The 18836-nt window shown below is 54.5% G+C and overlaps 1 protein-coding gene across 2 annotated transcripts in view; it reads left to right on the forward strand.

Moving 5' to 3' along the window:
- The window catches only part of GRAMD1B (GRAM domain containing 1B), a 176778-nt gene that overhangs the window by 152439 nt on the left and 5503 nt on the right, over nt 1–18836 (forward strand). For both annotated transcript variants that reach the window (XM_060304210.1, XM_030839768.2), the window contains 11 exons: nt 1955–2070; nt 3867–4023; nt 5099–5288; nt 6922–7065; nt 8027–8145; nt 8415–8557; nt 10274–10377; nt 10989–11192; nt 12211–12301; nt 16000–16107; nt 16426–16543. In XM_060304210.1, coding sequence (XP_060160193.1) covers nt 1955–2070; nt 3867–4023; nt 5099–5288; nt 6922–7065; nt 8027–8145; nt 8415–8557; nt 10274–10377; nt 10989–11192; nt 12211–12301; nt 16000–16107; nt 16426–16543 — 1494 coding nt within the window. The remainder of the gene's footprint in view (nt 1–1954; nt 2071–3866; nt 4024–5098; nt 5289–6921; nt 7066–8026; nt 8146–8414; nt 8558–10273; nt 10378–10988; nt 11193–12210; nt 12302–15999; nt 16108–16425; nt 16544–18836) is intronic.

Consider the following 18836-nt stretch of genomic DNA (forward strand, 5'->3'; position numbering starts at 1 on the left):
TTAGAGTTTCTTCTAACCTGGAAGTCTGTAGCCTTCGTGTAAATCCTGGTAACTTATCCTGAGTTGATCGTCTACCTTTGTTAGCCGTGGATAACGGTAAACTGAGAAATGCGTTTGAGTCTCCATTGGCAGGTCTGAATTTTCAGCTCACAACCACTGTCATTTGTAACTAAGACAGAGGGTCATCCATGTGGTTCGCAAAAACTCTCACAAAATCACGTCAGAATTCTGCCTGATGAGCAGGGTCTGCTTTTTGTGTTTGGCCTGGCTGCGGTCAGACAAGCTGAGCCTGGTGGGGCTGGTCAGGGAAGGCTGCGTGGAGCAGGTGAATTGTGGAGAAGGGGAGGGCGTGGATTGGCAGAGACGCGGATGTGTCCCGGGCAGGGTGGATGGTGTATGTAAAGGCTGCTGGGAGGAGGGAGGAGGTCCAGGTACAGAAGCAGGTGCCTCCCTCTGGCGCTGGGGCGGGGGGTGGGGGGTGCGGCCAGCACAGAGAGCTGCCACGCCAGACCCTTCTGGCTCACAGAGAGCCCCGACTAGGCCATTCCAGGCAGTTCTCCTCAGCCGGGAACGCGGAGACCTGGCTCATGGCATCCTGCCAGCTGCGTGCTTCTTAAACCATACCTCGAAAGGATGGGGTCAGAGAAAGCTCAAACTCCTTATCAAATCCGTTGGTGGGAACATTCTTTAAGTTTGATTTTCTTTTTTTATGTAAATTTATTCATTTATTTTTGGCTGCATTGGGTCTTTGTTGCTGTGCGTGGGTTTTCTCTAGCTGTGGCGAGCGTGGGGCTACTCTTCGTTGCGGTGCGAGGGCTTCTCACTGCGGCGGCTTCTCTTTGTTGTGGAGCACAGGCTCTAGGCAGGTGGGCTTCAGTAGTTGTGGCATGCAGGCTCAGTAGTTGTGGCTCACGGGCTCTAGAACGCAGGCTCAGTAGTTGTGGTGCACGGGCTTAGTTGCTCCACGGCACGTGGGGTCTTCCTGGACCAGGGCTCGAACCCGTGTCCCCTGCATTGGCAGGCGGATTCTTCACCACCGCACCACCGGGAAGTCCCTGCTTCTGTTTTTCTTAACGCTTCTCTTTTTCACATACTTATCCCTCCCACCTTCTCTCCCTCCTCCCAACCTTGGACTCATCCATGGTCTCCACCTTTGACCTTCATTCTTTGACATTCTGTTGCCTCTTTTCCGAAACTCTGAACCTCAATGAGAGCTAACTCTTCTTAGGACAGTGCTTTTGAGGAGGACATGTAGACACGCAGTGAAATGAGAAAAACTCTTTATGGAACTAATACATAGAACTGTAGGCAGGCTGATTGTAATTAAGAATAAAGGAGGAAGTATTCAAGTAGTGAAGAGAGGGCTGGATGCAATGACCTTTGAGGCCCTGAAACTATGAGAATGTAGACTTCTTTCCAGGCACAGGAGCTGCCCGACTGTGGAATGGGCCACCTTTGAGGTCACACCTCATTCTTGGACCTGATCCATCTTGGGTCAGGTCCGTGAGGACCTGTGTGACCACTGTTAGTATAAGGAGGTTTCCGCAGCGTGGGCGAGACTGGCCCAGGGGCCTCTGGTGCTCATTCTGAGTCCAAGTCAGAAGCTCTGTGATCACTTTGGCCCCAGAGGAGTTTCGGTTTGTGCCGCTGAATGCCGGACCTCACCCACAGGAGCGGGAGGCGGGCGGTTGCCATCCTCAAGGGCCCGTTGGTCCCACCATGCAGACCTGAGTTGAGGGAACAGGCGAAGCTCCTGGCTTTACTAAAAGCCGTATTCTTAGGGGGAAGATGGGCGTCTTGCTGAGATCAGAAGAGCGGGGGGTGGGGTTGTTGTGGAGGCGCTGCCTGGAGTTTGGCTTCTCCTACCCTTGGGGGCATCCAGCTCAGCTCAGTGCCTCTGTGGAGAGTGGGGTCCTGAGGAGGGAGGGTCAGAGCCCGTCTGCCGCCCCTGCAGCCCCTGTGCCCCAAGGAGCTCTGGCACTTCGTTCACCAGTGCTACGGGAACGAGCTGGGCCTGACCAGCGACGACGAGGACTACGTGCCCCCCGACGACGACTTCAACACGATGGGGTGAGCGAGGCAGAGGGCAGGCTGCCCGGGGAAGCCTCTCCAGAGGGGTGCGGGCGGCTGGGGTATGGCGTCTAAGTAAGGCCCTGGCGGAGTGAGGGAGGCCCCGGGAGGCCCCTCCCAGGCGGAGGGAGCGGAAGCGGCAGCTGGGCCAGCGAGCAAAGGGCAGGTGGGAAGCGGGGAGGTCGGGGAGGTCGGGCTGGACTCAGGACCGCTGGGTCAGCGTGATGATTGGCTTTTCCTCAGAGGGGGATGAGAAGCCAGGGAAGGCTTTGAATGGATAATTGATGAGATCTGACTTAACATTTTAACATCACTCTGGCTCTTGGGTTGAAGATAGAGTGAAGGGGAGCCAGGGCAGGCTGGCTAAGAGGCTGCCGAATCATTTAGATCACTTAGATGAGAGGTGATGGTGGTTTGGACCAGGAAGGTAGCAGTAGAAACAGCAGTAAGTGGTTAGTTTCTGAATATATTTGGAAGATAGAACCAGACATATTTTGAAGGATTTGCTGATGGCCCAGAAAGGATCCAAAGGTGGCTTTAAGGATGTACCAGCAGGAAGGATAGGGTTGTTCTGAACTGAGATGGACAATACTGTAAGCAGAGCAGATGCGGGGGAAGGTCAGAAGCTTGATTTTAAGCGAGTTGAGTTTGAGATGACTGTTAGCCACGTGGAGAGGTCACATAAGCATCTGTGTGTGTGAGTGTGGAGTTCACCGGGAGGTCTGGGCTAGGGACATAACCTTGGGGGTTACTAGTGGCTGAGACCACCAGGTGGCTGAATTAACATGAGAAGAAGCTCAGGGACTGGGCCTGGGAACACTCAACAAGAGAAAGAGGCAGCAAAAGAAGTCACAAAAGAACATTCAGTGAGGGAGGAGGAACGCTAGAGAGTTTTCGTATCCTGAAAGCCAAGGGAAGGACGCTGTGAGGAGAAGGGGCTGCTGTTGGCAGGCTAAGACAGATGGGACTGCAGAGTGATACAGTATGCTTGAGGTTGGAAGGTAGAGGCTTGGTGGTCATGTGAGAGGCAAGAGGAATGGACAGCAAGGAAAGAACGTCAAACGTGTGGTGCATAGCCCAGGGCTCAGGTACCACTTCTGACACTTAATAGTAGTTATCACTTAGCCTCTGTGAATATCTACTTGATAATCTCTGAAACGCATGGAATGATTTGCTCAGAGTTGTTATGCGTCCGGATAAGGTCACATGTAAAGTATAAATTAGATGCTGATGACGACGGTGATGACGATTTCTCCCTTGGGGGAGGCTCCGATGGCATCCCTGAAGTTGTCCGCAGAAGGGCACCTGCCTTTATCTCAAGGAGGGTTTTTCCTCAGGTGTGCAATGCAGAGAAGTTTGCTAGTTATGATCCAGAATCTGGGCAGGTCCCCTCGAAGGGCACTCATGTCCAGAGTCCTGTCCTGGTCACTGTGGGAAATCAGATGTATGCTCGGAGCCCGGATGTTTGATTCACATGGTCAGGTTGGGGTGGGATGGGAAGCCAATGGAAAAAGAAAGTTTAAGACAGTTTTCTCATTTAGGTGGGGATAAATCTAAGGAGGGTGCATAGAAAAGGTGAGTTTGGGGACAGAATTTTACCATGGGGAGGGGGTGTCAGGTGGGAAGGAGGTTTTAGGAGAGCAGTTCAGGGGCAGCGAGAGGTTTGCGGAAGGTCACGCACAGAGCAAAGAAGCAGGAAAGCCCATAGTTTTGGATGGATCGGTGGGTGTGAGTTTCTTGTGAGCCTGCCGTCTTGGCCACTGAGGCTAACGTGGGTTCACACTGTCTCTTTTCAGCTACTGTGAGGAGATCCCTGTAGAGGAGAATGAAGTGAATGACAGCTCATCCAAAAGCAGCATAGAGACCAAGCCGGATGCCAGTCCACAGCTGCCCAAGAAGTCCATCACCAACAGCACGCTGACATCCACGGGGAGCAGCGAAGCGCCCGTCTCGGTACGGGCGGGGAGCCCTTTGCTTCCACCCAATCCAGTGGCGGTGTTTCCCAGCCTTGTTAACTCCACGGGACCCCAACCTGGGGAGCAGGTGGAGGGGAGGTTGGTTACACTGTGGTCGGTTTACGCAAGGCGGCATCCTGGGGCAGAGGGACTCTGCATTCAGATGAGTGTAGAATCCAGAGCTGGGTTCTTGGTGCTTCGGGTTCCAGGTTTTGTTTGGCTTCGGAGCAGATGAGAACCATTTCAAGTCCACTGTGTGAGCTTTGCTCTGGGTGGGCTGCTGTGGTCAGCCCACTGGTGGAGAACTCTTCCAGGTCTTTGTTTTTTCACTGCCTCGATCTAAAGTCAAAGTGGTACATGAAGAGAGGACTGCAGAACTGCTCTCTGTTCATTCATTCCGTAAATCGTGACGGAGCTCCTAGCGTCGACACTCCGGTTTATCTTCCTGCTGTGCTAGGCTTTGCAGAAGAGACAGAAATGTATAAGAAGGACTCTGTCCTCTGGGACTTGGTTGTAGAGGGGATAGAAGCTTGGTGAGGGAAGTGTCTGGGTGTGAGCGGGCAGGTAGAAGAAAGGGTTCCCAGAAAAGGGAGCCTTGTATTCCAGTGGCTTCGGGGTCAGACCACTTGGCCTTAGAATGAAAGCATCGTCCATTTGATGCCTATCTCCATTTTCTGTCTCAGAGGTTGACTTTAAAATGTAAAGAGTTGTACCCATCCCCTCCCAGGGCTAATGGGAGAATGAATCAAAAACTGCTTAGGAAGCCTTTTGAACCTCTCAGAAAACAGGGCACTAGTTGGAGGCAGGCCCACGTCGTTACAGGACGGTGGAGGCCTGGCCCCAGGAGAGGAGCTGGACTACGGAGCTGCCTCTGCCCACGCGTGGGGCTTGGTGTCAGGAGAAGGGCAGGGCCCTGTGCTGTGTCCTGTCCTCCCCGGCAGAGCTGGGGAGACCCCTGACCCCCACAGCCCAGCCCCCGAGCAGCTGCGTTGTGAACGTGCGGGCTCCCGCGGCCAGCTCTCTGACTCCCTCTTGGAGAGTAGACCAGGCTGACCGCTCTGTCCCCACCCCAGTTTGACGGCCTGCCCCTGGAGGAGGAGGTGCTGGAGGGCGACGAGTCCCTGGAGAAGGAGCTCGCCATCGACAGCATCATCGGGGAGAAGATTGAGATCATCGCGCCCGTGAACTCCCCTTCGCTAGACTTCAACGACAACGAGGACATCCCCACCGAGCTCAGTGACTCTTCCGACACCCACGACGAAGGTGGGCGTCTGGCAGCGGGGGCAGAATGGCACTTCCTGTCTCCACACAGTTTGAAGGCTTAACGGATGTTCCCATATGGAGGCTGGAGTCAGTCCGGGTTCCTGGCGGAAGGGTGGGTGGGTAAAACAGCTCTTTTCAAAAAGGTGCACTTGTTATTAGCAAACATCCCTTTTTTCAGGCCCTCACCGTAGTATCCTTGTCGTTTTATATTTGTCTTTGTCTTTTTTTTTTTTTCAGTTTTTTTTTTAAACATCTTTCTTGGAGTATGATTGCTTTACGGTGTTGTCTTAGGTTGTCTGCCATTTAGTCCGTCACTCCATGTGCCCCCTGTTGGCACCGGCGTGCCCTGCAGCTCTGCCCCTCACAGTGTTTACGCGTATACGCCACAAGCAAAGTGCTAGTCTGCTGGCCCTGGAAACACGTTTTAACAGACACTTGCTTCGGTGACTCCAGCATGGGGATTTCGGACCTAGACTGTTGCCTGGTCAGACAGACTGAGGAGACCGCCCTTCTCTCTCATACTTCTAAGTGGGTAGCTTCTTACTTCCCTCCTGCGTAGGGTTGGCGTCTAGCCCTCCCTCGGGAACTCGCTGCCTCTGACATTCCAGGCCAGATCCTCAGTGTTCAGGAGTATGGTTGATGGCTTACCTCCTTTGAGTTGGTGGTGGGTTCTGACTCGCAAGGCTGTGCAGACAGTGCTCACTTACCCACCTGTGGACGGTCTCCTGCGAGTCACCTGTAGGGGTATTCTCACCTGTGGTGGGCTTGCCCACTGCCATTTGGGGTGCAGGGTCGGTGCAAAGGACTGCGCAGGTGGGCACCGCCTAAGAACCGGGGTGCCGTCGTGTAAACTGAGAAGTGCGCCCGAGCTGTGCGCCACAGTCCTGATCCTGCAGTCATGTGCACGGATGCTCCAGGATGCTCGTGAATTCCTCTCTGGCCTTCTCAGCGTCACAGGGATGCCAGAAATGGCAGCGTTCTTCTTGAGATCAGATAACAGCCCCGCAAGGGCAGTAATTAGGGCCTGTGGGGTGCCGAGGGCTCAAGAGGAATGCCGGGGTTTGAGCAACTCACCTGTACTCAGAAACTCTCTCCTGTAGAAAAAGAAATTTTTTGAAGGGGGTATAGGCTGCCTTATGGAAGGAGAGCAGACCTTGTGCAGAGATCACGGCCCTGCAGACCAGACCAGCCTCAGAAGCTTTTGTAAAAACAGATTCATCAGCGTCCCTGGACACACCAGTGCCATGGGTTGCGATGACATTTGCTGTCAATTGTGGTTTAATTTACAGACTCTTGATAACTGATCCTCTGGGTTCCGGCAAGCCCAGGAAGTAGTCATCTATTTAGACTTTGGTCTAAGATCACTTTAATTAGGAAGGCTTGAGAGTGTAAAGGCAAATAGCACATTCCCAAACTCTTTGTAAAGCTATAGCGTCCATAACGTGCACGCCCGCTGAGGAAGGAGGCCGGCTGACGCAAAGCCACGGACGGCGGAGGCCAGGGCCCCGCTGCCCCACCCCACGGCCTCCTTTGAGCCTTGGTGGCCGTTCCCACATTAGCCACAGAGGGTGCTCTGGGGGTGTCCCTGAGGTGTCCCTCACCTTCCCTGTCTCCCTCCTCATCCTCTCTGCAGGGGAGGTCCAGGCCTTCTACGAGGACCTGAGTGGCCGGCAGTACGTGAATGAAGTCTTCAACTTCAGCGTGGACAAGCTGTACGACCTCCTGTTCACCGACTCGCCCTTCCAGCGGGACTTCATGGAACAGCGACGCTTCTCAGGTCCGTCCCTCCTGGGGCTGGTGCCTCCCACCCCTTCCCGCTCTGTCCCCTCTCCTTTCCTCTCCTCCCAAGCGCCCTCCTTTTCCAGGCCGCCTGATGGCCCGGGGCGCCTCCTTTGTGGCCTCACGCGGTGCCGGAGCTCCTCGGGGCCCTGCGGGCTACTCCTCCCCGCGCCACCGCGGCTGTACGCTCGCCCGTGGTGCCCAGACCCTTGGTGCCGGGCCCCAAAGGCTCGGCGGTGAACAGGATCCGCCAGGGCTCACCGTCTAGTAGAGAGTAGCAGCCACCACGTCCTGTCGGCCCGTTACACTGTCTCGTTCAGTCCTCCAGCCTGCCCTGTGTGCCAGGGTTGTGATCCCCACGGTACCAGTGAGGACGCTGAATCTCAGACCATTATTAGACGCCCAAGGTCATGCAGCTACTAGGAAGGGGCCCAGCTGGGACTCATACCTCAAGCTCTCAGAGTTGATGCTTGGCACCCGTGTGCTCCTTGCCCCTGCCGCACCGTAGGGATCGGCAGGGCTGCTCGGGGTCCGGGTCTGTGGAAGAGCCCTTGGGCATCGGCGAAGCCCTCTGCCAGGAGGAGGGGAGAGCCGAGGGCACGGGGAGGTCATGCCTCGGAGCAGAGGGCTTGGTCCCAAGGATCCCAGGCCCTCATCACAGTAACTCCAGTGTTGCCAGCTCCCCCGTAGGTGGCCCCAGGACCTCCTGCCCGAGCCCCGGAACAATCAACATTGTGGAGCCCTGTGTAGGATTTCGGCCATGCTACAATGAGCTTCTTTCTGCTTTGACGCCCCCTCCTCTCACCCTCCTCCCCCGGCCCTCAGGCTCCCGTTGGCTTCCTTTTGGGGGCCAGTCGGCAGTCAGTACGGTCAAGAGGAGGGCACTGGAGGGGACGTTCAGATGTGGGGATGGCACGCCTCTCTCCCTCCGTCATCCCACGGCTCCTCTCTCCCCTCAGATATCATCTTCCATCCGTGGAAGAAGGAAGACAATGGAAACCAGAGCCGAGTGATTCTTTACACCATCACCCTCACCAACCCTCTGGCTCCCAAAACTGCCACTGTCAGGGAGACACAGGTGAGCCCCGGGCAGAGGCCAGTAAGGGCGGGCTGGAGAAGCCTCTGTTCTGTCGTGGAGGATTCAGGAGAGACGTCAGCAAGGAGTGTCTGGGTGACGGTGTTGTTTAGCCCTGAAACGGCGGCATTTGACATGCCTAGATGCTGCCGTTTCCCGTGGTTCTGGGTCCCCGTTCAGAAGTTGGGGGTGGGCTGGGGAGGTTAGGAAGGAGGAGCTTTTCCCGTCTTGCTGCTCGTCAGCCTCGTCCCACGACCCTTTCCTCCCCACAGACCATGTACAAGGCGAGCCAGGAGAGCGAGTGCTACGTGGTCGACGCCGAGGTCCTCACGCACGACGTGCCGTATCACGACTACTTCTACACCATCAACCGCTACACTCTCACCCGCGTGGCCCGGAACAAGAGTCGACTCAGGTGCTGTCTCTACGGCCGAGCGGGTGCGGAGCAAGTTCCTTGTGCACCTGGGGGAGCTTGCAGCAGAAAGCGTGGATGTGCTCCTGGGGACGAGGGGGAGGCTGGGTGTACCGGCTGCTGCCTCAGCCTTTATTCTGTCTCCTCTCCGGAGCCTCCGAGACCCCGCCTCCCGCCCATCCTGACGGTTCATGCTTCTCTCCACCATGTGTTCCCTTTACCCCTCTATGTGTCTCTTTAGTAAAACTTTTACAACCACTGCTTTTTAGTGGTTGTCTGCAGTTTATAAGATACTGTGTAGGTACTTCACCTCCAAGAGCTGGTTCTTTAGAATAACCCAAGGAGGTGGCTTTATCCTCACTTTTCAGATAAGAAAGCTGAGGATCATACAAGCTCAGTAACTTTTCCAAGAGTCAAAAGTGCTGAAATCCAGGTCTTAGAAAAGCAAGTCTCTGCCCTTCCCACCCTGCTGGGTGCTGGGCTTGTTGCGAGTTCCTGCACATGTGTCTCCCTGGGTGGCAGCTCCGGCCATCCTGGCCGGCAGGAGTCCCAGTCCACACACCACTGTGTTCCCAGCACCCAGCACGGGGCCTGCACACAGCAGAGTCAGAAAAGGTTGATTGAATGATTAGTTAGATGCCGTTTGTGGGTCGAGTCCTGTCCTGGGCACTGTGACGTGCATTCAAGGAAGGAAGAAATTTAGACCCTAACATTCTGCGAAGCTTGTAGTCTGACTGAAAAGCCAAGACACACACCCATTTGAAAATAACCGATCGTGTACCTGTACCTTAGAGCCAGTTCTTCTGGTTATACGGAGCAGAAATTCACTCACGTTCAAATAAAATAGGAGTTTGGTGAAAGGCTGCGAGAGGTCTCTGGGGAATCGGGAAGATCTGAGTACCCACACCTTGAAAAGGGACGAAGCTTTCTCCAGACAGACCTTTACAGAGAGGTGCCCACCTTCAATCCAGGGAAGAGTTGCTGGGTGGGGGTGACGTGGCCGTGGACACACACACGTCGGACCAGGGTTGGGGGTGAGGTCCCTTCATCCTCCTGAGGGCAGAGCAGGGAGCCTTGAACGTGGGGAGCGTAAACTGGGAGCATCTAGTAACCGATGAAAGTGCACCTTCAGGAGAGGCAGAGCAGCGTGACTGTGCAGCAGCAGAAGGTGATGCTGCAGGGACGGGACAGCGGAGGTGCCCACGACGGGGACAGAGTGCTGGGGACAGAGCAGGAGCTGGCGAGGTCCCGGGGAGGGTGGAGAGGCAGGGGCCAGGCCAGGAGCTGATGAAGCCCTTAAAGGTGGAAGCTGCGACGCCCGAGAGCCTGCCCGGGGCTAAAAGTCTCTGGAGAAGGAGAGAAGGGCCCTGGGGCCGGCAGGCTGCCCGCCATCCGGAGCCCTCCTGGGATGAGGCCGAGTGGCATCATGAGCGAGCTGTGGGCTTGGAGTCAGAGCCCTTCTTGTTAATCTTTGGTCCGCTTACAAATTCTAAGACTCAGTTTTCTCTTCTATGAAAGGAGGGTAAATCCACTAGCTTCACCTACCTCAGGGGGTGGCCAGGGAGGTCAGGTGATGTGGATGTGAAGAGGCTTTTTTTTAACTTGTAAAGGGCAGCACCCATGTGAAGCTGCTTCGGCCTTAAACCTGAAGTTTCCTTTTCTCAGCAGAGGAAGGTCCGCCTAGCAAATGGCTGATCTAGTCTGTGGCTTGTTTCTCAGGGTCTCCACAGAGCTGCGCTATCGAAAACAGCCCTGGGGACTGGTGAAAACGTTCATCGAGAAGAACTTCTGGAGTGGGCTGGAGGACTACTTCCGCCACTTGGGTGAGCACCGTCCCTGGTGCTGGGTGAACCGTTCCGCTGTCACCGTTCAGGGCCTGAGAGTCACGGGGCACGGGGAGAGACGGGGGCAGTGAGCGGGCCTCACGGGGTCCCTGAGTCTGCCCCAGAAACGGATGCAAAGTTCAGCACGTGTGTGAACGTATGCACGTTGAAGAGGCTCTGACTGTGACCTTCATGAGATCGTCGTCATGAAGGGATCCGTGACCCCCCCCCCCAAAATGAACCTGAGATCCGGGCTCACTGGTGGTGATGCTGTTATGAGAAGGAAGTAGCCCGAGAAGGCGTCCACTGGGAAACGTGACGTGCCCCAGATTGCATACGTGAGGGTGCACGTTGGGAGCCTTTGTCTCTACACACTGTTGAACGACCCAGAGAGGGTTTTGGGCTGGGCTGGGTCCCAGGAGTATTTCCTGGGGCTCACGGGCATCCCTGAGGGATCCCTGCCCTCCCAGGCAACATCCCAGAGTACAATAGGGGAAAATGGTCCCCTTAGAGAAGGTTCGGCTAGGAGTAGACAGCTGCTTTTGGAGGCCAGTGTGCTGGGTTGGAGGTAGGGGCGGATGTCCTCTGATGTGGCCTGTTGACCCTGACAGAGAGCGAGCTGACCAAAACGGAGAGCACCTACCTGGCTGAGCTGCACAGACAGTCTCCCAAGGAGAAGGCCAGTAAGGCCCCGTCGGTGCGGAGGAGGAAGCGTCCCCATGCCCACCTGCGGGTGCCCCACCTGGAAGAGGTGATGAGCCCCGTGACCACACCCACCGATGAAGATGTGGGCCACAGGATCAAGCATGTGGCAGGTGTGCGCGGGTGGGGGCCGGGGAGGCGTGGCTCAGGGCTGTGGGCGGGAGCTGCGTGCCTACGCCGGGCGCACAGGCGTGCTCATTTTGCAGCCTGGCGTGGACTGTGTATAATTGGCTCACGACTCGTTACATCTGAGGCTCCGGATGCTCTGCCATTTCCCTTTGCCCTTAAGCTCCTCAGCCCTTGCTGAACCCCCCTGTGTGCTCTGCTGAACAGAAGTTGCCTTTGGGTTTCTGCCTCCATGTTCCCTGAGCTCCACGGCTCCCTGCATGCCTCGGCTCAGGCCTGCAGCTTCCGAGCTCTTGGGACATGCTCCAGGGAGAAGCCAAAGCTCAGCCCCCAGGGTTACCGCATGACACAAAGGTCAGGGAGTGCGAGGCAGCCCCCTCCTTGGGCCCCTGCCAGGCAGTGGGGCTCCCTCGTCCCATCCAGCCATTCACAACCTCCTGTCTCTGCTCGGTCGCGGAAACATGCAGCAAGGGATTTTCAGGCTGTGCTCTGCACTTCCCCGGATGTTCATCAGATTTGGGTGGGGCAGGGCAGGGGAAGGAGGAGGGCGCCAGCCTTCCTTGTCCCTCCCCTGGCTTCAGCCAGGGCGCTCCCACGTTGTTCGTGAGCTTTACATACAGGACTCCTGGCTAACTTTGCATTCGAATAAACTGACCCTCAGTGGATTACGCGACTCACTCAACGTCCCGCGGCCAGTTATGGATGAAGCCAGAGCTGAAAGCTGTCTCTGGTCCCAGCCCAGTGCTGTTTCCCTTCCATGGCTGCAGGTCGCTTTGTCTTGCACCTGCATGTCCTAGCTACAGAGGTCAGGTGACTTTCTCATTTGTTCGGTCACTTTCCTGTCCCCCTTGCCCTCCAGGAGCTTCCCTTCCCTGAGGGCCGGGTCCACATCTCGCATCGTTGCCACGACAGTGTCACGGGCAGTTCTGTGCGTGACCAGCATCACATCGGTCGTTGGTGGGCTGGCGGACCACGTGGTGATGACCTCGTTCCTTCTCCCCACAGGTTCCACGCAGACACGGCACATCCCCGAGGACAGCCCCAATGGTTTCCACCTGCAGAGTGTGTCCAAGCTACTGCTGGTTATCAGCTGTGTGTAAGGGACTCCGGCTCTCCTTCCCCGCCCTGCCCCGGCCGCCTTCCTTTCTTACCTGCCACCTCCTCCCCGTCTGTCTTCCTCAGGCATCCGAACACCCTCGCTGCTGCCCTGGTTTTTGCCTTCTCCTCTAGTCCCTCTCCAGATCGGTTGCTCTATCTGTCCTTCCTTGCCTCTTTGCTGCTTTTTCTCTGTTTTACTCAGCACTTACTGTATGCTAGGCCTTCAGGATTCAGAAGAAAATGCTGCATGCAGCCTCCATGCCCTTCAGGAGCTCAATTTCAAGTGGGTCAAACAGACAGGAGATTCACAGTTGCTACACTGTTGAATAAATGCTAACATAGAGATGCCACAGAGCATTTTAGGAGCCCATTCATTTGTTTGTGACAGACGTTCTGGGTGTCTGCTCTGTGCCAGGCGTCGGGACTGTGCACTTACGGGGCCCACCCTTTGGCAGGGTGGCCGGACACAATCGATGACTAGAGTCCAGGAAAAGTGTATACTTATTTTAATATAAGCCGTGTATAATCACTGCCATAATGCTGTAAAGCTGTGGGCTCAGTAACTTGCACAGAAAGATGCTGGGCCAGGGAGCAAGTTCGTTGAGAAACATGAGGGTGTAAGATGGGAAGACAGCTTTCTGAAGTGTGAGCCCAGAGCCTGCTCAGGACTTTTGTAAACCTTGAGTAGGAGCAGCTTGGACAGCTAAGTACAGACAGCTCCTCCGCTTGGCCGGGCCCACTGCCTGACTGCCCAGCCCTTCCTGCCTGGGCTGTGCTGTGAGACGTGGCGGCATAGCTTGGGGGGTGCTCAGGAGCTGCCCAGACGCTGGCTCCACCAGGTGTGCACCAGGCGTTAGACTGTGCGTAGCTCTGTCCTGCTTTTGTGACTCCCACCCCACCCCCAGCCCTTCATGCCTTCACTAAAGTATTGTTCAGGATTGCAGAAGCAGGGGCACAGCTCTGCCCACAGGAATCTGGGAAGGAAGCCCTGGACTGACATGGTTGGATTTACACTTAAAAATATATATATATATCACTCAGATGGCAGTATGGGGCATGGGCTAGACAAGAACGGACTGGAGGCAGGGGGGGCCAACAGGAGTAAACGGCAGTGATCTCGGCGGGAGGGGCTGTCACACTGAGATGAGGGCCTCCTGGGGCTGAGAGGGCCCAGAAGGTGAAGGCTCCTTACACCTGGTTACGTAGCGAAGGAAGAGGCCTTCCTGATCTGCGTGCCTATAGATGGTTGTGTCATAGACAGAAACCTGGAACTTAGAGGAAAGTTGTCACAGAAGATGCCGTCAGTTCCCGATGTCTCTGAGCTGCCATAGATTGTTCAGGCGGATGTGACAGATAGATATTTCTTGATGTGGACCTGGAGCTTAGGAGGGAAGTTCAGGCTGCAGTTACAGATCTAATTGTCGGTAGCGTTAGAGCCATGGTGGGAATGAGAGTGATCATCGGAGGAGGGTATGGAGCGTGAGGAAGGAAATGGGCTGAGGACAGACCTGGGACCACGCAGGGAGAGGGGCCTTTGAGGGTCACGAGGGGGGCTCTTTTGCTAACCTTACCTGAATATGTAACATAAAAGTAGATGCAAAAGTCTTCTGACTATGGCATGAGAAGCCAACATATTTTTACACAATTAAACACAAGGACAACCGTAAAGCCAGTAGAATTCCCGTTTAGCAGCATCGTTTTAATGTGATTCATGCCATCGTTAAAACTAAATCTCTGATGTTGGTTTTGGTCAACAGAGAACTCTAACCTTGGGTTAGTTCTGTTTAAGTTCTCTCTGTGTTTTGTCATTATTTAGTAGAGAAGGCCAGTGGCCTGAGTAAATTTTATAGCATATTAACAAACATTGGTGCTTTGTTCGTTTAGGATAATTTGGCCTCGTCATTCAACCCTAGAAGGTCCAGGCGTTGGGTCTGCTCCCAGCCTGTGAGTGGAACCTTCTGGTACAGTGCAGGTTGCCCTGCGTCTTAGAGGCCCCGGCTGCCATAAGCCTGCCCTGTGGTGACCCCAGCCTCCCACCTCTTCTCTGTTTAAACCACCCCCAAGCCTTCACTCGGGAAGCAGGCAAGGGTGTCCCTTGACCTCCACTGAGCACAGACAGGACTGTAAACACAAACCCAAACGCAAGTACTAAGATTGTGTGCAGCACACTCTGAGGAAGTGGCATTCAGGTGGTCCAGGCATACTGATGCAATTAAAGGTGGTATCATTGAAATTCAGTACAACATTAAGAAGTTCTCGTGGAAAACTCAGGAGAGCCCCGAGAACACAGCTGAGTAGCCCCAGGGATTTGCAGCTGCTGCTCTAAGGAATGCCGCCTTCCATAGTGCTGGAAGCCCAGGTGAGAAACACAGTAACACACACCACACACACCACACACCACACACCACATGCAGCACACACTTTGAAAGGTCAGAGGCTTAGTATAGGTTTTCTTTCTTTGTTGGTCTTTTTTCCATCTATTTGTTTTATCTTCCCATTTTTGTCATTCTTTTTCCTGTGTGTCTGTACTTCCTCCTTTAATGAAAACAACTGCTCCTTGTGGAGGGCTTCACATACATTCCTTCCATGCACATAACAACCTCAGCAGCGTAGGTATTATTGTCCTGTTGAAGGAGCTGGCTTTCAGTGAAGCTAGGAAACTTGATTGAAAGTTGAGATGTTTCAGCAGTGAGCCAGGCTTTGTGCCCAGTTCTGCGTGTCTGCGTCCTCTCTTTCCCAGAGCTTTCATCTCTCCATCCCACGAGCCTCTGTTATAAAATGATCTTTAGGACACTGAGGCCAAGAGAAGAGAATTCCCACAGGCCTCAGTGACTCTTCATCATTCCCCACTGGGTCCCCCGGCCCCTGGTTTTCCTGCCACCTCCCTGACTCTGAGCACTTCCAGCCCATCCCTGAGAAGCCTCGACTAGTCCTCGTGCCCCGTGCAGGGCTGTGGCGGGTGCACGGAGGAGACGGCAGCTCTCGGGCAGTTGTGCTAACATCTGGGAGGCGTATCGGGGCAGAGCTGGGAATCCCACTGGAATTCCTCCCCCGGTTTGGGTTTGTAGGAGGAACCTTGTCTCGACTGATCACCCTTGAAGTGCTAAGAGTCTGTGTACAGTTGCTCCCCGCGCCCCCCTTCCTTCCTGCTAGATGTCCCCATCCTGCTGTGTCTCTGCTCCTGCCCTTTCTTTGTCGTGGACGCTCACTTTCTCTCTGCCTCGGGTTGAGCGGGCTTCCCCTTCCCCACACGAGCCTGTTTCTAACCTCTGCCTCCTCCCTGTTTTTCTTCCTTGCTCGCACTGGGATCTGTTTCAGGTGCTGACTCTGTGATTGCTTCTTTTACCCCATCATCTCTTTTCCTCTCCATCTTACCTCGCTTCCCCCAGCACCCAGGTTCCGGGTGACTTGTATGTCTCTCCCTTCTGTTGCGTTCACCCCATACGCCTCTCCACGGCCCTTTCCTGGCCCCTCCAGATGACACTGCTTCTCTCTCTCTCTCTCTCTATTCCCCCCCCCCACGCCCCCCGCCTCCGCTGCATCCTCTGGCTCACTTAACCACTCCCTGTGACGCGTCGGGTGACCCAGTGGTCAAGGACAGCGGCCCCTGGGCAGGGGAGTGCCCGGCTCTGAGAGGGAGGGGCTTCCCCAGACGCCGGCTCATGGCTCTCGCTTTCCCCCTTGTCGTCTTCTTAGTCTGGTGCTGCTGGTCGTCCTCAACATGATGCTCTTCTACAAACTCTGGATGTTGGAATATACCACCCAGACCCTCACTGCCTGGCAGGGTCTGAGGCTCCAGGACAGGTAATCCTGGCCTCTCCCCCTTGCTCCCACCTTCACCCCAGCCAGTACTGTGTCCCGGCTCCTGCTTCCCAGTCTCCTTGGGACGGCCCTGCTGCCCTTGGCCGGGGGATAACCCTCTGGGATGAGTGCCTAGGCAGGCTCTGAAAACTGTCCCTGTAGTTTCAGTCTGCTTCTGATTTGGGGCACAGGGGAACCAGGGCACTGAGCAAAGGACAGAGCGCTCTGATGTGGCTCTCTGTCCTTTAGGGGTCTGGGCGCATAGGACAGTCGACAGGCCATAACTCCAGCTGCTGGGGTACCCCTTCTTCTACCCCACAGGTTACCCCAGTCTCAGACAGAGTGGGCCCAGCTCTTAGAGTCCCAGCAAAAGTACCACGATACCGAGCTCCAAAAATGGAGGGAGATCATCAAATCCTCAGTGATGCTTCTTGACCAGGTGAGATGCCCCCACCGTCCCTCCTTGCGCTGGTCTCACAGAGATGGGACTCCTGCCCTGTGCTCTGAGGAGAGCGCCATCTCCATCATCGTCCACCAGATGCCCTCCTGCCATTCGTTCTTCCCCCAGGCCATGCATTGTTCTAATTTTAAAGCCACCCCTGAGTGAGCTGTGGGAGACACCCGTGTATTCCCCAAAATTATGTCAGTGAAATAACACACTGGATTTGCAGTAGGAAAACTGTAGGTTAGATGGAAGGAGAGCTAATTTTTCTTCTTGGTAACCCATAGCCATCTGACAGGCCTTGAAAGAGATGATAACCCCCTTTTCGCAGAGATTGATCTTCCCAGAGGGCGTGTCTTTCTAACTCCTTTTGACGTGTGCTCCCCTCCCCCACCTCCTGCCCTCAACACATGCACACGACACCCAACGCCCAGGCCGTGGCCCCTCCTCAGGGGCTGTGCTGAGAGTCTGGGAAGATGGCTGGTACTGTGTCTCCTTTTCATAACGTCTTCTTCCTGGTACGGTTTTCTTTCTGAAAAACTAGATGCGTCTTTTTAAGGAAGTCGTTCTGGGGCAAAATCAATAGTTAGCTTCATTTTATCAGACTGAGGTGGAATCCTAATCTTGCCACTGACTAGTTTTGTGACCTCAAGCAAGGGCTTTAGTATTAGGGACCTTCGGTTCCTTCATTTATAAAATTGGAATTATAACCATTGCTTCGTGAAATTGCTGTTGCATTTGGTCTGATGGCCCATGGGAGGCGCTCGTTAATATTCAACTTTACTTCCCCTTCATGGTTTGGTTTCTTAGCTCTAAATTAAGGAGAGAGAATTTTGATGCAGCTATCATGATCCAGGTTAATGGGTTTAGAGTGTCATGCCTAACATTGGAGCCACGTTTAAGGAGGACATTTTTTTTTTTAACCAAAGGAGGGCAGACAACACAGCAAGGAGTTTGGAAGCTCTGGCCCATCAGGAAGGCTTGAGAGAAGTACAGATGTGCTCAGGAGCAGGGAAGACGCGTGGGTGAGCAGCGCAGGACAGTCTTCAGACGTTGGGGTCTGACATCTAGAAGAAGGGTTAGGCTGCTGTGAACCTCCAGGGGACTGAACTAGGGCCAGAAGTTATAGGGAATCGGACTTTTGAGTCATCAACGAAAAGCATGCTCCTTATGGGTGGAGCAGTCCAGCAATGGGACGGGCTACTTTGAAGGACTGAAAGTGCTCAGAGGGCGATGTGATGATGTGGGGTGAGGGACTTATGAATTAAAGGCGGGGGGCCGTTGGACTGGATGACCCGGTCCCCTTCCAGCTGTGGAATTCTATTCAGGGTGGGTCTCCTTCAGAAGGAGTTTGGGGCAGGCAGACCTGTAGCCTCGTAGACTCGACTCTACAAGCATTAAGATCGGTGTCTCGTTCTGTTCCCTTGATTTTGTTTTTCGTTTTTCTTTTCCCCCTTTTTTGGGGGTTGGGGGTGCGGGGGCGTGCCACGCTGCGTGGCTTGTGGGATCTTAGTTCCCCGACCAGGGATTGAACCCAGGTCCTGCCACTGAAAGCGCCGTAGTCCTAACCACTGGACCGCCAGGGAATTCCCATCGTTCTGTCCCCTTTAAAAGAACATTAATGGGCCCCTCATCCCTCCTGATATCGAAGAACTAAAGAGAAGAAAGTGACAGATTAGGCCGAGAGATCAGAGGTTCTCAAAATCCGTAACTGTTTACCTGTGAAATGTTAACCGTCCTGTGTTAACAAGGCAGCTTACCTAGAGCCAGGGTAGGATTCTACCGCTGGAATTGCCCCATGTAAACTCCATCCCGTGATGTGGGATGTATCTGTTTCTTAAAGAAGGTTAAGAAATTCGGTTAAGATTCAGTTAATTCAATGACATGGGTACAGCTAGGAGCCTACTCAGTTTTCTGCTTGGCACCTGGGGTGTACAAGGTAAGGATAAGACAGTGCAGTCCCAACACAGCTGAAACAAAGCCATTAAAGATGACAGCAGCGCAGAGCCCTAGTGAGGGGTCCATGAAAGGCCAGGAGAGAGAGAGATGGCTGTGAGCCAGAGAAAGTTTGGAGTTGTTCTGGGCCTTGATAGTAGATGGGTGAGGTTGAATGGGCAAGAGAGGAGTCTGAGCCGGGGGAACAGTGTGGCAAAGGTACCAGGAGAGGACAGTGTATTCAGGATCACAGGGAAACCAAGCCGAGTGAGTAGAAGACCGATCAGTGGCGTCGGACGCAATGGAACGTTCGAGAGAATTCTTAATTTCGTGAAACAAGGACCACAAGTCATTG

Source organism: Globicephala melas, chromosome 8, assembly GCF_963455315.2.
Source record: "Globicephala melas chromosome 8, mGloMel1.2, whole genome shotgun sequence".
NCBI lineage: Eukaryota > Metazoa > Chordata > Mammalia > Artiodactyla > Delphinidae > Globicephala > Globicephala melas.